Raw genomic sequence first — 16,519 nt, 5'->3', positions numbered from 1 at the left:
TTCTCGTGTTGTTAAGCCCATCTTGATTTATTTATTCTTACACTCCTGCAAGTCTTTATTTGTTTGGTTCTTTCTTTCAGAACAAAGCCACACTGGGCTATCGGCTGGATCCACTGCGGAGAATCGAACCCCGAATTTTAGAATGTGGAACATAACTTGTGGTTATTTTCACTATAATTTCTTTATTTTACTTTTATACCAGTCAATTTTTAATCGATACATTTATATACAATGTTTAATATTTGTTTTTCATTTTGTCTATTATAAAACACAATATAATCGATAGTTTTACTAATATTCGATTTTAATGCTTTGGACAAATACATTATTGATCAGCTCATGTTTACTATAAGGTCGGCGGTAGTCGCAAAGTTATCTCCAGTTTACACATTCGTCTTATCATTCAACAAACGAACCAGCTAAAGAAGAAAACGTATACGACAGATCTTTACGACCTCTGTACAAACATGTAACATGGGTTGGTGTGAAGAGGCCCGACAACGAAAAGGAGCTGTAACAATCTATGGTAAAGATATCAGCTTGATAACTCGCTAATCTTCGCACCTTCGCCACAACCGGATTGGTTGAGGTCAGCCAAATAACGCTATGTGGCCATGTTGGAATGGGGGTTCTTGAAGCTAAGCCACCGCAGGTGCACAGATAAAACTAAACACACTTAACCATAAGTAGCTCAGTGGTTTCATATTTTCGATGTGACAAGAAAAACAACAAAAGAGGTCCACAGTAACAGGTGCTCTGACATCCTGGTGCCATTTTACAAAATATCCACCTGTCAAAGAAGTGAGATATTAATTACAAACAGACCCTTAAAAACAAACACGTTCAGTTCGTGTAAATGCAACATTACTGTTAACTGAACGACCTAACTGTCCAAGGTATCTTCCAATGTCTCATACCTAATTTATAAATCGAGGTGAATAGTAAAAACATGTATAAACTCATTTGGATTCTGAATCAAACAATACAGGAAAAAAAAACAGCGACCACCCGTTGAGAAAACTGATATGACATAAATCAAAACCACGGCAACTAGAGTTACCATGACAACGAATCTCTCTTTCTCTCAGTAGGCTGCTGAAATACATTCATTTATGGTGCGAAATCCTGCTGTTCGTATGACTGTAATAAACTCTTTGAGGTGATGTGGCCTTGAGATGGGAAGACACCCTGTCCCCGCAGGTGCTAAATCATCATTAGTCCAACCTGCCCATACCCTACGTCAATAAAGTGTACTTTGCATGAATACTGTACAAACTAAGATACTACAGTAGGGAAGGAAGTACATCTAGCAATTCTGCCCTTTTCAGAGTTGTGCCCAGTCGAGTCGTTTCAGGAATGGAAACTTGGTTTTATTCCAAAGACTATGGGACATAAATTAACATATTTTAATTCTCAGCTTTTGCACCTATATTTTCCAAATCTTATATTCGTTTTTATCTATCTATACAACTAGTTTTTACTAATTGGAATGGACTTAGATCCCGGATAAAACTGCTGTTAGAATATTCTAATACTGCATTTTAATACTATTAGCATTATTTATTACTTTATTTACAGACAGTACGAACAGCCTACATGAACAGAACTTCAATGGCTTTTAAAGAAATCATTGTTTATACGTCCATAAATCCTTAGAGCTGGATAATAAATTATATGTAGCCTTTTTTTATATCAATAAGGACAGGACAAAAACACACCTCTCATGACATTTAGTTGAAATAGGTCACCCGAGGTTAGGTGGCGCTACAAAACGTACGAATATAGGTCAAGCCACACACAGATAATGGCCTAGTCTTGAGAAAAGGGTTAATAGTTTTCTATCCTTTAAAGGATCGTTCGCTTCAGTATGTGCACATCTGCTAAGATTTAACACATTTATTAAAAATAAATAAAGTAACAATTTTAAGATGTATGTTACTAAAGGACGTACAACAAAAAAACATTTAACACAAAGTTTCGCAATATAATAATAACCAACAGGCGTCAAATGACGTCACATGGATAACAGATCCATTGAACTCCTATATATTTGAAAAAAAAAAATAACCACGAAGTCACTGATAACTGTGAAACATATATTAAACGTTGTTAATGCACTATTACTTGTCTAGCGAGGGTGTCTGGTATGATGTAATTAGTACTTGGCCAAAATCCTCTTTTGAATGTTTTGGAAGCGAACTGAATGACATATAAAACCCTACTTTTTCGAGATTTGGGCTATCGATCCATTAACGAGTACTTTAACAAAGGCTGGATTGATTATTACGTTTGTGTGTTTAATCTGTTACTGATCATTAGTTTAATTATTTAAATTTTGAGTTTGTGTTTCATCAAAGAACTAAAAAATGTAAAAAGTGTGCAAATACAAGAAAATTAACGAGTAACTATTTATCGTTAAATACTTAAAATATACAGTGCAGACTATACAACTGGCAGTCAAAGTAATACAATTATTTGTTATTATTAGAATAGTTAAAAAATAAAACAATTGGAGACGTAACAATGCTAGTGTCACGAGTGAGATTTTTTTTATTAAAAGTGCAATAAAATATCAACAATGATCTTCAAGATGAGGAGAGATTAATGATTTTAAACATTACAATAAAAGTTTTAAAATGAACATGATGAAGAAATATAAAGTTAAAAATATTCATGAAGAAAGAGAAAAATCAAGAAAAATAGATCAAGGGTTAAATAAATCGAAAGAAATAACTAATAGAAAGAAACAGAAATAAAGAGAACAATTATACGAAAATATATGTTTACAAGAGAATTACGAATCCAAGCAGTTTGATGGAAAACTTTATAGAAAATACGAATACTGGAAAAGCCTTAGGAACTGTAAATAAGAATAGTGGTAGTAAAATTCAAAAAGTACAAAAGATTATCAAAGAAATACAGAAAGGTAAAACAGGATTAAGAAATCCTAGGTAATGTACAAGAGAATTATAACAGAAATCGGCGAAATACAAATGAAATTCGAAGATAATATACTTTGAAACGGAAATGTTAGACGGACCACACCAGACATACTGCTCTCTGCATTCGTTCTGGTTTACACTGACTTTCTTCTTACGTCTTGCGAACAACACTCATTTAAGAACTACTGCTGTTGTGTCAACTATGGTTGTAGGACCGTCCTGGATAATTTCAGCTATTTCACTACTTCACAAAGTTACGGAATTTAGCTTTTCAGTTGAAGAACTTCACCCATTCGAAAAACTAAATTGTGGTAGAAAGTACTATGGGAGGCATATCATACACAGTTTGAAACCGAAATAATTTCTGAAGGTGGATGGAGGGAATGGTGACAACAAGCTATTAGTTCTGCTGTAAATTGAAAAGGACCAGCTTTAAAGGCATTAAGTAATCTTCTAACATAGCCATAACAGCTACAACGCACAATTTTCACATAGGTTTGAAGAGTGATATCAGAAAGAAGTATTTAAAACCAAATCATGAACAGGGTTAAGAGGATGGATGAGACCGTAGTTGAATTTACTGAGGATGTTGAAAGACGTTCAATTATCTTCTCCCGACAATCCTTGTGAAATGATAAGACTGTACGCCAGAAGCCTGGTGTTAATCATGTGAACTGTACAGTGGGCGAAAAAAGTCCATGAAAGAAATAACACAGGCAACTACAGCAGTACTGGAACACCACTAGAAGGATTTGTTGTTGATATACCACGTACTTACTGCAGAACAGCAATAGCAATAGGATAGACTATTACAGCGAATGGCGAGGAACCTACACTGTTCCTAATGAGGAAGCAGAAACTCCAGCAAAGAAATTGTTAGTGAATTTATTTCCAGATGTGTGGACTATGGAACTTGATTTGAATCAGCAGCTTTGCGCGAAATTAAAAAAACAACATTCGAATCATCCTGAGGCAATGACAAGGTGAAAGCAACAAACACTTTTAAGTCAATTTGATATTTACGTGAATGAAATCAATGAACACAGGATCAAGCGTTTCTAATCGTATTAATAACTTATCGAGCAACAACATACGGAGATACAGCAGACACACTAGCGCCACTGGTGTTTTATAGGATACTGAAAGTGCCATTGTACTTTCTGTACTCACATCCTAGGGGGCCTGGCATGGCCAAGCGCGTAAGGCGTGCGACTCGTAATCCGAGGGTCGCGGCTAAACATGCTCGCCCTCCCACGTGGGGGCGTATAATGTTACGGTCAATCCCACTATTCGTTGGTAAAAGAGTAGCCCAAGAGTTGGCGGTGGGTGGTGATAACTAGCTGCCTTCCCTCTAGTCTTACACTGCTAAATTAGGGATGGCTAGCACAGATAGGCCTCGAGTAGCTTTGTGCGAAATTCCAAAACAAACAAACAAACAAACACATCCTAGGGACCATCAGTCGTCAGTCTTATACAGTATGCAGAGAGACTCAGGAACACTACTGATACCATATATCACTTTATGCAAGAAAGACTTTAATTAGCTAGTGATAAGATGCAAACTTTCTAAGATGCATATGTTGATAAGACTACATTTCAATGTGTTGACATGGTATGATTATACAGTATAAGCCGCAAAAGAGAACTACCTACAAATCTAAGTAGATTTGGGAAGGACATATGTTGTGGCAAAAAGAACCAATGGCATTGGCATGGCTTACAGATTATTTAAAGACAACAATCAGTACAAGTTCGTCCACTATAATTATCTTTGGAAGTATATCGGGAAGAAAAGAGTTAACTGGTTGATTCAAGTAGGAGATCACGATAGGCAAGACAATCCAATAAAAAAGCAGAGATTACTTTCAGTGTATCAAGAACGAACCACTAGTAGATTCCCAAAACCATCTACCTGAAAAGACCTCCCCTAGCGACAAATTGGCCAATGATGATAAAAGATAAGAGATCATCACATTCTCGTACCATAAGCCACAGAAAAGAAAAAATATCAAAATGCCTTGAACAATTTAAGGGCTCTAAACGAGTAAATAATGAAAATATTTTTGCTAGTTAAATGTTTCATTGTACTTTATGTCACAAATTTTAGCAGCGATTGTAATGTCTTTATTTATGAGTAACAAAGTTACTTCTCAAAGATGCTTTAATGTCAGTTATGAAAGATTAACCATTGTATTTATTAGGTAATATAATTTTTAATCACTTCACAGCTGTACATTTTGTTTCAACAAAGTACCAGATATACAAGTATTATACGTAGCAAGACAAAGAAAGCAGGACATTTACCCTTATTCAGGAAGCTAGGGCTATTGTTAGCCACTTAAAACTATTAAAATTGTACAATTTGTGGTCAGATGAATAATTTAAAATGTTCTTTGTTAAAATTAACTGCATTGTACTTTGCATTATTTTCTTCTGTACTTAATCATCCAAAGAAACCTACCTAACAATATCTGATTAGAAGCCATTACTGTTATAACATGTTCTAACGTTGAGTACGTTCTTTTTGGTTTATCTGGTTAAATAATTAATGCGAAGTCCAGTTCACGTAGCGATAATAAATTAACTTACTTCTTCATATAATGTTACATACAGAATACACCCATTTGGATGAAAGCTATAGGCTTAAGTCCACAAACTTTTCAACGCTTACTCAGAAGATATTGTAGGCCTAACACACAAATAAATTATCGTTAACTGATAACAAATACAACTTACTAATTAGCTAACAGAAGCACTAAATACCGTTGAATAACTTTATCATCCACATATTAAATACTTAAGTCTAAAAGTTACTACGTTATTTGAACTTTCTAGGTATTCTAGGCCTATTTTTATAATTTTTTTATATTAACATCATGCGCTACAGCTAACATCTAAATTAAGACACTGAAAATATCGCTTACATTAATGCGTTATCTATCAGTGGCAAAGTGTATAAATTCTAGCCACGTTTTACGAATTTTATTATCACGACTCGATGCAAATACCAGTTTTATTCAAAAATCTAACAACCACAAAACAAGTAATAAGAAAAATACATATTTAGTAATAACTTATGATAGTCAGTATCCATTTAGTTGAGAACATCTGTGAATCCAACAAATAAAGAAATATCTCTATATTTTATTATTGGGTTTATAAAGAAATTTCGACGCTCTACATTTTCTTATAATATTCGCACACATAACGTGGAGGCACTTCGAACATTAAGTGAACTGTGCCTCCACGTGATGCGTGCGAGTATGCTATTATCTTTACTATCGAACCTACGGGTTCGCAAGACCATAACCAGCCCTCATCGATTGTCATGCTTAACCTACAACCCCTTTACTGGTTATTGAATTTTATGTTCTGTGACTGCTAATGTTCTATAATTTGTTTTGCCTTTTTTTTTTTTTCGTTTCTGGAACCAACTAAATCTCTTCACACCACCAATAAACAAAACTGTATAAAATTCTGAAATACATTTGTATTTCGAATTAAGAATGTGAAAAGTCCTCCAAGAAAGCGTTACTATTAGTTATGTGTAAAAATTACGTCGTAATTTCCACTCTTGAAGGTACACAGGCCAACTCTAATGGATCAGCGACAGGAAGAAGAGGTCGAAAATGTACCTGACCCTCCCAGGTCATCAACGATCTAAAAACTCGGTGCCGAACAAACGTGGCTGAGCGAAAAGTTTGAATTATTATAACGCTAAAAACCAGGTTTCAATAGCTGTGATTAGCACAGCACAGATAGTCCATCGGATAACTTTACAACAAACAAAAAGGTTGCTTGTTTTTGAACTTCGCGCAAAGTTACACGAGGGCTATCTGCACTAACCGTCCCTAATTTTGCAGTGTAAGACTAGACGGAAGGCAGCTAGTCATCACCACGAGTCTTCATTACGAGTCGAGTGCCTTAACACTCCTACGAATAGTGGGGCCTAATAGGCCCCAGAGCAACTTGAAAGGTTATTAATATTAGGCTAATAATTTTGTATTTAAATGAAATTGCCATTTAAATCCATTAATGAATGGATTAACGAGATTTCCACTGTCCCTATCTACTATCTAGCGAAACCACAGCCAGGGGAACGGGCTTGAAGAAATCAGGACTAGAAACGTCTTTTCGTAGGAGTGTTAACCACCTGGCCATGCAGGGCCAAAAAAATACCTACGTACAATATTTGTTAGATGCGAACTCCATTTTACCGTACTATACTAACATATTTCTGAAGTATTTTACCAGACTTTGTAAACTTGCCGTATTAAGTGTTTGTAAACACAGTTCTCACTTATAATTTGACCAACATTCATACCCTCAGACTCGAATAACAAACGTGAGTGTTACTATATACTAATCTTACACACTAAGAAACGTCTCAAAGTATAAATCCTTACTTCTTCGGTTAATTATAAGTTTAGATGATTTAATATAAAATATTGTCATAGTTCGTTTCTACAACGATCAAGCTAACGAAATTTTGCGGGAAAAAACAACATACAAAAGTGTCTATACTCCCATCTGAAAACCTTTTAATGTTTGTAAAGTTAATAAGTTATGTCAATCACTATCCATGGCCAAATTGGAATTATGATAAGCGTAGTTACTATTGGCTGTACTACGAGCTAAAAAAAAAAAATCCAGACAAGCAAATCGAGAGACAAAAGCAATGAAAATTTTCCACAGTGAGAAAATTAGATTACAAATTGTAGAAATAATTTATAAACAATGAAACGGTAATTTGTAAACCCTGGCACAAACACGCGGTTCCCTCCAGCAAGAAATCGAAGGCTAAACCTCTTCGTGTTAGTAGAGTTCTTAACTAGGCAGAGGCAGGCGTCTAAATTGACAAGAGCACGCATTTTCAGGGCCAGTTCCACACTCAAACGTATTCCTTATTAGAAGAGACATCATACTGCGTGGTTTTGTACCCAAGCGAAACGACCTGGGGCCGTTGGTGCGACTCGGCTAGACTCCTAATTTATATTATCGTCATTGAGGATGGTATCTAAAAACAGCAGAGACCGGATTAAAATAATCTTCATCCGGAGCTTATAATAACGCTGGTGCGCAATGTAAAGTAAATTAGGGAGTTCCTGATGACGAATGCAGACCATTAACGATAATTAAGCATAATAAATTAAAGGTATTTAATGAGGGAAAAAAAGAAAGAGACATAAGAGTGGCTGACCTCACAATTCAAAATTACAATGGATGCGACTAAACCACTTAACTATTTTAAACCACACTTTTCAAATGCACGTGTTTCAGATCCGACCACGCAGTTTTAGTAACAATCATAGTTCATATTAATAAATCACTTTAACATAAACCTTCTCAAACGCAAAAGGATATTAAAACTATAAAAACGTGCTTTCAACCCGTACACATCTGTTATCGATTCAGCTAATAATTTTTTTACAAATTGCAAATTCTTAACAGCATTTAGCCAAAATCTACGAACCGATTCCTACAACTTCCACTGCTAAATATAAAACTTTAAAAAAACATGAAATAACTTTTCTACTCTATGTATTCTACTAATATGAAGGCATAAATGCTGTCAAGTCTGCGAAATTTATGACGAGAGGCGCCGGTCGTCGGGATGCCTGGAGAAGTAAAAAGAAAAAGCAGTCCCAGCTTAGCCCCTCTGATCTATCATAATACCCCCCACTCCTCCACGCTGGTGTGCCAAAAGTTTCAATTCCCAGTGCGACTCTAGCCCGTATCGTACGGCTTCTATTAGAAGTTCCAGCGGTAAGACCACAAGTCTGGTTCAAATCTTTGAAGTAATGAGCTACGAAAAAACTATGAAAAACCGTTCAGAGAAATGAACGGTCTTTGATAAACACAAATTGGTGTGGCCCAAAATTTCTCTTCTTATTCAACACTTATATAATAATACTGACTTAATTAATAAAATGATAAAGACAATGAAAATGGTTTAAAATTTAAAACAAATAAAAATAGTAATAACTATGAAATATAAATAACCCATTCCTTTTACACACACGTACGTAGGGTGGAGATTGGTTCGTTGAAATCCGTATTTTTTATTATGCGAAAAAATATTGCTACTAAGTTAATGTGCACAAGGCCGTTAAGCCTTCTGCTCTCCACTGGTTGAATAATTAATTACCTTTACCTGAAGTGTACACAAACAGAAAAAAGACTGAGTTCTCTAGATTTAATACGTAATCAACACTGAAACTTAATGCAAGTTATTTATGAAAATGCATCTCAGAAAAATGAAGCACTGTAACGTTATTTCATTAGCACATATACTTACATATTATTACAGCTAGTGATTGAAATAGCCAATAAACTATTGCTGTACAAAGTTGTTTACATTAGTGATATAATTTAACAATTAATAACTACTGTATATAGATAGTACAGTACTATAATAAAACATATATATTTATGTTAATTTGTCTCAATCCCCATTCAGTGTTACAACAGAATGAAGGTTTGTGGATTTATGTGAACAGTCATGCAATTATTTAAACTACATTTCATGAGAAATTGCTTCCGGATTTAATCTCACAGTACTGTTTTTTTTTTTAATATTCTGGGTGCCATGCATGCTCCCAGACCCACCTTAGCATCTGTATACTTTGCATGCTGATTTGTGCTCAGCACAATATTTGTTGGCTTTTAATTTCACAAATTAGAAACCCTCTTTCAAACAGTATACGTACGGACCTGTTAAATAATGTATTTTGTTATTAATTAACTTAATGTAAGTAATTAGTACATTTTATACATTTGAATGTTCAGTTCAATTTCTTGGTTCTAAAGTAAAAAAGGCTTATACTTTATATATCGGCTTGACCTCGTACTAATTATCATTCTAAACATTGGCCAATTACATACAAGATATGGAAAGAATACATAAACATTGGACGTTATGTGCTTGCCACAATAAGTCTAAAATTGCTTTATGAAAACACTGGCTTTTCATACCAACTTCACAGTTGTGACTTGATTGACAGACAGGAAACTGCAAATTTATTTCAACCAAACATATTTCTGTGTATTTCATGTTATATGTACATACAAACACACATGCACAATGCTATACAAGCAAATATATCACTGTAGAATATGATGTACTCGCAGGTTCTACTTGAAACCTAAAATACAAATATATATGCATATTATACAATTATCCAAAGATTTAGTTGCAACTCTGACAGTAACAAAAAAAAATAATTATTTTTTTCTATTAACATTTTTTACGTTTCACAAGATTCTGTCAGTTTAAGCACAATAACACACAACAGGTTACCTGTACAAGTCACTAATGGTATCGAAACCCGATTTTCTTAAAGTTGTAAGCTCTTAGGCTTACCGTGGAGCCACCATAGAGCCTGCAGACACTACATAATGTAAGTCAAAATCGCGCTAAGCCAAACACGTTCTTTTCACATCTACACACAATCTAGCGTGATTTTCATCACGAACATTAGGCCCCCGGTTTCCCTGATATTCGGTCGGCATATATCACCGTAGTTTTACATACCAATAGTGCTCACATCCTCTGAAGTAGAATGATTAGGGGTAGATTAACTCACGAAGCCCGTACCCAAAACCCCAACTAAATAAGCGTCCCCTGGTAAAACCCAATGTAGCGTGGAATAACTGTTGAATCAAAATATAATTTAGCATGAATAAATGTCGGTCCCTAAAGGTTTCAATGTCTATTCTAAAATAATTCTTCATATTTGCGTCAAAAATAATCTTATTAAATTAAGGTCTTTAACGTGTGTTTGGCTTTTCATACATTTGTTGAAACTACACTGAAGCTCGGAGATCGTAAGGGCTAAAAACAAACGTGTTAATTAAAGCAAACAAAACACCCTTCTCATTTGCCAAAATGGAATTCTCTTACTGATCCCACCCTACAAACTGCGTTTCAATACCCCTGGTGATCAAAGCACAAGATACTCCAGTACGTAGCTTTGAGCTTGAATAATGTTTCCATTCTACATTTGGAAGGAAACAAAATATGGCATAAAAATATTGGATTGTATAGTTTATCAACGTATACACATAAAAAGTATACTTACAAACTTGTAAGCTTTGGTATTCCCTCAAAAGCATTTTCTTCAATATTTGTCAAGTCGTTGTACTGTAATTCCCTGTAAAAAACATAGCACTTTTAAAAACACTAAAATATTTCATTTAGTTTACTTTATATTAAATAGATGTATTGAAAATAAACGATATTCATGTGTGTTATTCAATGTATCTGTGTTATCAGATGTGCGGTAAAAAAGATTGATTTTGCAGTAAAATCAAATCACACCTTTTTATTATTATTAAATCGTCTAACCTCTTATCGTTATCTGGTAAGACCGCAAAGGTATAACTGCTACTGATAATTCACTTTCAATAGGCTCACTTATCTCACGTTACTAGCTTCACAAAACCTCGAAACATTATAAAATAAACGTATTTCTAGACACGTACATAATAGCCAGGTGTTACGCTTACGAAATACAATTCGCGTTACAAACATACAAAGATTTTTCAAGTCAGATGGATGGGATTGTTTGGTGAATACAGCGCCTTATAAATAGCGCAGGAAGGGGAAGTTTTCTTAAAAAAAAAAAAGTCACCAACAAAACATATTCCCTAAAGCCATCACCAATTATGTGTTGACGCTTTTTCAGGTCCACAACAATATCTGGGATGTAGGCCAAGTGGGCCCAAGCGACAGGAGACGCCGATACGTCTCGAGCGCTTATAGTTTTGTGAAAACCTTCACAATAAAATTCCGTACACAAAAGCTAGAATCCTTGTAGTGAAAAACTATTTCACTCAACAAAGCCTTTTCAAACGGACTCCTCCCCACGGGATCCCTTCTACTTCTGTCTCAGTTTCCAGCTACAGACGAGAGAGGAGGGGGCGCTGTTTACAGCCCAACAAGAACTTAAAAAGTTCAATAGCACAGTTCACAGAAGAAACGTTTCGTAAGCTGTTGTCGTGCGTAGAATTTCTCAGTTAAACTGATGTCTTGGTCACCAAAAAAGTACAAATTTGACACTTGATAGCAACATAATCACAAACATTAGAACTTCAAATCTTAATTCTTCATGTGAAGTAATTTCACGCGAAACTGCACTTTCTTTTTTGTTACATGGAAAAAATATGCTGTATACAGTTCGGTTACTGATATTCCATTTTTTCTTGTCATTTCGCGAAAATATACTTCCAATATACTGAGAAAACCATAATCTTCACGTGGTATAAAACAGCAGCTACGCAGGTGTGGGACAGTCGCGTCGCCCTCAGCTCAACCTCCTCATATATCTTAAACACAACATAAACGTGACAAATCGTTGCCTTACTGTAACTCGCACGTGCATCACGGATGCAATGACTTCCCACACCTGTGACCTTCATATCTTTAGAGTAGGTTGTACAGCTTTTAACTAAATGGCACATGACAGACACCCGCACGTTTTAACTAAGGTGTATATTCTGTTTGTTTTTGTTTTGTTTTAAGAAAAATGTTTTATTCTATTCACAAGGCAAATAGTAGAAGAAAACGATTCATTTTAGTCACGTAGTAAAGATAAATGCCACATCACGTCTGTTTTAGTGAGCAGTTAACATCTGGAAGTAACATTTGTTTTTCGGCTACTAAAAGGAGCCTTTCGACTAATTGAGAAACCAGATGAACGGACGAAGGCCCATCCTTCGTCTCGACAAAAACGTTCTCAGACTTAACTGTTTAATTACCTGCTCTTTAAAAAAGCCCTATCCAAGCTAGGATTTTCTCTTCCGACACCCAAATAATCCACAGTTTGGAACGACATAGACTTCTACTGCATTTATTTACAAGTTCACAGATTATTAATAAGAGGTGCATTTCTCGTGTGCAATATTTCAAACCATTATTAAAAATTAAACTTTTCTGTTAATCCAGTAACACCTTATTAAATTGTCGGAATTGAGAACATAATAACATTTTGTAACAAATATAACAAACGATTTAAATAAACTGGCAAGTTTGATTTCTTCAACATTCTTAGGCTTATCAAGTTCTTTCTCCTTATAAGCACGGATGTTTAACACCACAACATGGAATTTTAAATGCCGACAAGGACCAATGCTTAGTAAAACTTTTCTTTTAGCTGAATTTCACGATTTTCTAACCGTACGGACACACTTTGTATGCTCGTTATTTCTATTTCCTACAGCTACATGATTTGGTTTAGTTCTGAATTTCACGCAAACCTACACGAAGGCTATCTGCGCTAGCCGTTCCTAAGTTTGCAGTATAAGACTTGAGGGAAGGCAGCTAGTCATCATCACCTACCGCCAACTCTTGGCTGCTCTTTTACCAACGACTAATGGGATTGACCGAAAAATTATAATGCCACACGGCTGAAAGGGCGAGCATGTTTGGTTATATGATAAACGACTTTAAGAACGATTTTTCAGACCGAATCGAACAAGTTTCTTTCGGAATGTCATCAGAACAAAAAAGATTTAAAATACAAATATTTCCTTGTTTTTGGATGTTTGTTTATTTTGAATTTCGCACAAAGCTACTCGAAGGCTATCTGCACTAGCCGTCCCTAATTTAGCGGTGTAAGACTAGAGGGAAGGCAGCTAGTCATCACCACCCACCGTCAACGCTTGGGTTACTCTTTTACCAACGAATAGTGGGATTGACCGTTACATTATAACGCCCCCATGGCTGAAAGGGCGAACATGTTTGGCGCGACGGGAATGCGAACCCGCGACCCTCAGTTTACGAGTCGCACGCCTTAACACGCTTGGCCATGCCGGGCCTTGTTTTTGGAAAAACACAATACATGGTATTGAAAGTATGAAAGGCTAACCTGAAGAAAGTTGTATTGTTGAAAAAATAAAGAAACAACTTGGAGAATTTTAGAAGTAACGTTAAATTGATGGTCGCCTAAAATTAAATATTGTGTCTCTTTTTCAAACATGAATAACAAAGGTTCCATTTAATATCCTTTATTATCCGTGATATACTGCATAGAAATTTGATTACTTAAATAAGTATCGACTGCTGCTTGGAAACTATCATACATAAGCCACGTGAGTTTCTGATAAAGTCGATACAAACTATTCACACTCAGATTGTAGTAAAATATATCTCATTCCTACCTTCAACTAGGAACAATCCGAAACCTTTTGTCGTGGAATGACAGACTAAAGAGCTGTTCGTATAATATTTGGAAAATAAAATAAAATTACAACAGAACAAACATTTATGATAAATACCTACTAGTATGGCATCCCACAACTAAATCCTAACGCTGAATATAAAGTCGGAAATTAATAATCAAAACATATCTCTGATATATTACAAATGAATGTTGGAATCTATCAGGAATATTCACTAACCTTTGCTTACATTAACGCTCTTAATCTATAGTTGTTAAAAATAATTTATATTTCGTGAAACACACATAATTAAGTTCACTAATGTTGTGCCTGACTGTTCCGTTTTTTTCCCCAAAAATTCGTCAAGTATTGTACTGTCCGATTACAAGTACGTTTGATTTTCTTTTACCCCATGAAATGTTTTTTTTTCTATGTAAATACATAATGTTTTGTATACAGCTATACTGATTTAATACAATAGTTATATCGTACACTAGCTCAAATTACACTTTCATACTAATGGCAATAATTATATACAACTTACAAGTATTTATATCGGTGCTAATCAACTTTTGTCCTTTACTCATATTACTTCAAATATTAGTTTACTGTGTACATCAAATAGGTTTTATTTACATTTACTGGTTTACGTAGTGCAAAGTGCATAATAACTTATCTGCACTGTTCTCACTCCAGAAATTGAACCTCGAATTTTAACAGTATAAGCCTTCACGCTTATCTCTGAGCCATCCGTAAGGAGGTGTAGTTTATTTGGAAAAGTAAAATCAGAAAATTCTAATATAAAGCTCTTAATCGTCAAATTGTAATGCAATATATTTTTATAGCAAGATTTAAAACCGTTCAAACATAAATACTATTAACATAACGTGGAAACATGAACAACAAAGACTGTGCTTTCAATGAATATTGGGCCCGGCATGGCCAAGCGTGTTAAGGCGTGGGAATCGTAATCTGAGGGTCGTGGGTTCGCATCCCTGTCGCGCCAAACATGCTCGCCCTTTCAGCCGTGGGGGTGTTATAATGTAACGATCAATCCCACTATTCGTTGGTAAAAGAGTAGCCCAAGAGTTGGCGGTGATGACTAGCTGCCTTCCCTCTAGTCTTACACTGCTAAATTAGGGACGGCTAGCACAGATAGCCCTCGAGTAGCTTTGTGCGAAATTCAAATACAAACAAACAAACAATCAATGAATATTGTTAATGCTAGAACACTTTAACTTGGTATTTATCGTGATATGTTTATAACCAACAATAATAACATATTTTTTACTTAAAGATGTAATAAAAAGTGATGCACAATATTTATGCATCATTAATATTAACAGTAACAATGGCATTAACAGTGGCACTAACTGTGACAGAGTAAAACTGTGTAACACTCGTATAGTTAGTTATAGTATTACAAAGGTCGAACTTAGTAATAATACTACTGCTATAAAGTAAAACGACATGTTAACACAAAAAATGACAAAGTACCAATATAATGGATGTTTAGAAATTACAAAATCTGCAAAGTGCATTGATAAGCTATGTCTAGCATACATTCACATAAACTTACAAGTATTCCACCCAAACGGGTAGATCTTTAGGTATTTCAATAAGACCACGTCTGCTGCAGTCCACAAAATTTCCCAAGCATGAACAACTGGAAGGACACATGTTATTTTGTGCTCCACTTACTCTGATGAGTAAAATTAGGCTTAAAGCAGTCAGGAGGTTATACGAAACCGTCCGAGATGCATTCGAGAGCAACTCAGGTCTGTAGACCGCCATGATGGTTAGCAAAGAAGCTGCTACACCTCGTTCACCTTCGTAGGCCTACCTTCTTCGAAGTCTTTTCGAACGTGCATAACCTTTACCATTCTATACAACTTATAACCTGCATCATGTGCTTAAATACGTCAGTTGACCAGAACTAAACACATGAACTTTCAATTTGTTATCTTGAACGTTTCTGAAGTCTTCATGCTATTTACTGCAACCAAGCGTTTGACACCCACATTATATACGTCTACATGGTTGCCCTTACACTGTTTTTCGATTGGTTCACGTGATTGCTACGTAGATAACTTTCAGGCCAAGCAGATTTGTTTGTTTCTCAGGAAGCATTTCCTCTTAAGATCATCACGTTGCAGGCGTAAACCGCGAAAACTGGGCAAATTCCAATCATTTACCTATCACCCGTTAGTTTGGAAATTAGGAATATCACAAATGTATAGAAAAATAATCCTAACAAATAAAAGTGAAAGTTTTGGGACGGTTTTTCGAAATCATCTCAGTATATATAACATAAGTACTTCGATATCATTTAAACGTGTTTATCAGGCCTCGAATATTTGCGAATTATTATCTTGTTACAATATTTTTTTTTTACGCTAGGCGGAGTTTCTTACAAG

At 35.3% G+C, this 16,519-nt stretch overlaps 1 protein-coding gene across 1 annotated transcript in view; it reads right to left on the bottom strand.

The window, feature by feature from the left end:
* The window catches only part of LOC143240409 (uncharacterized), a 48,113-nt gene extending 31,964 nt beyond the window's left edge, over positions 1 to 16,149 (bottom strand). Inside the window, exons 1-2 of the mRNA XM_076482800.1 lie at positions 15,682 to 16,149; positions 11,024 to 11,095 (exon numbers count right to left, since the gene is read on the bottom strand). Coding sequence (XP_076338915.1) covers positions 11,024 to 11,095; positions 15,682 to 15,896 — 287 coding nt within the window. The 5' untranslated portion in view covers positions 15,897 to 16,149. The remainder of the gene's footprint in view (positions 1 to 11,023; positions 11,096 to 15,681) is intronic.
* Between the last annotated feature and the right edge of the window lie 370 nt (positions 16,150 to 16,519).

Source organism: Tachypleus tridentatus, chromosome 13 (genome assembly GCF_004210375.1).
Source record: "Tachypleus tridentatus isolate NWPU-2018 chromosome 13, ASM421037v1, whole genome shotgun sequence".
Lineage (NCBI taxonomy): Eukaryota > Metazoa > Arthropoda > Merostomata > Xiphosura > Limulidae > Tachypleus > Tachypleus tridentatus.
The sequence above is the reverse complement of the archived record's forward strand: the minus strand, read 5'-3'. Positions and strand labels throughout refer to the sequence as shown.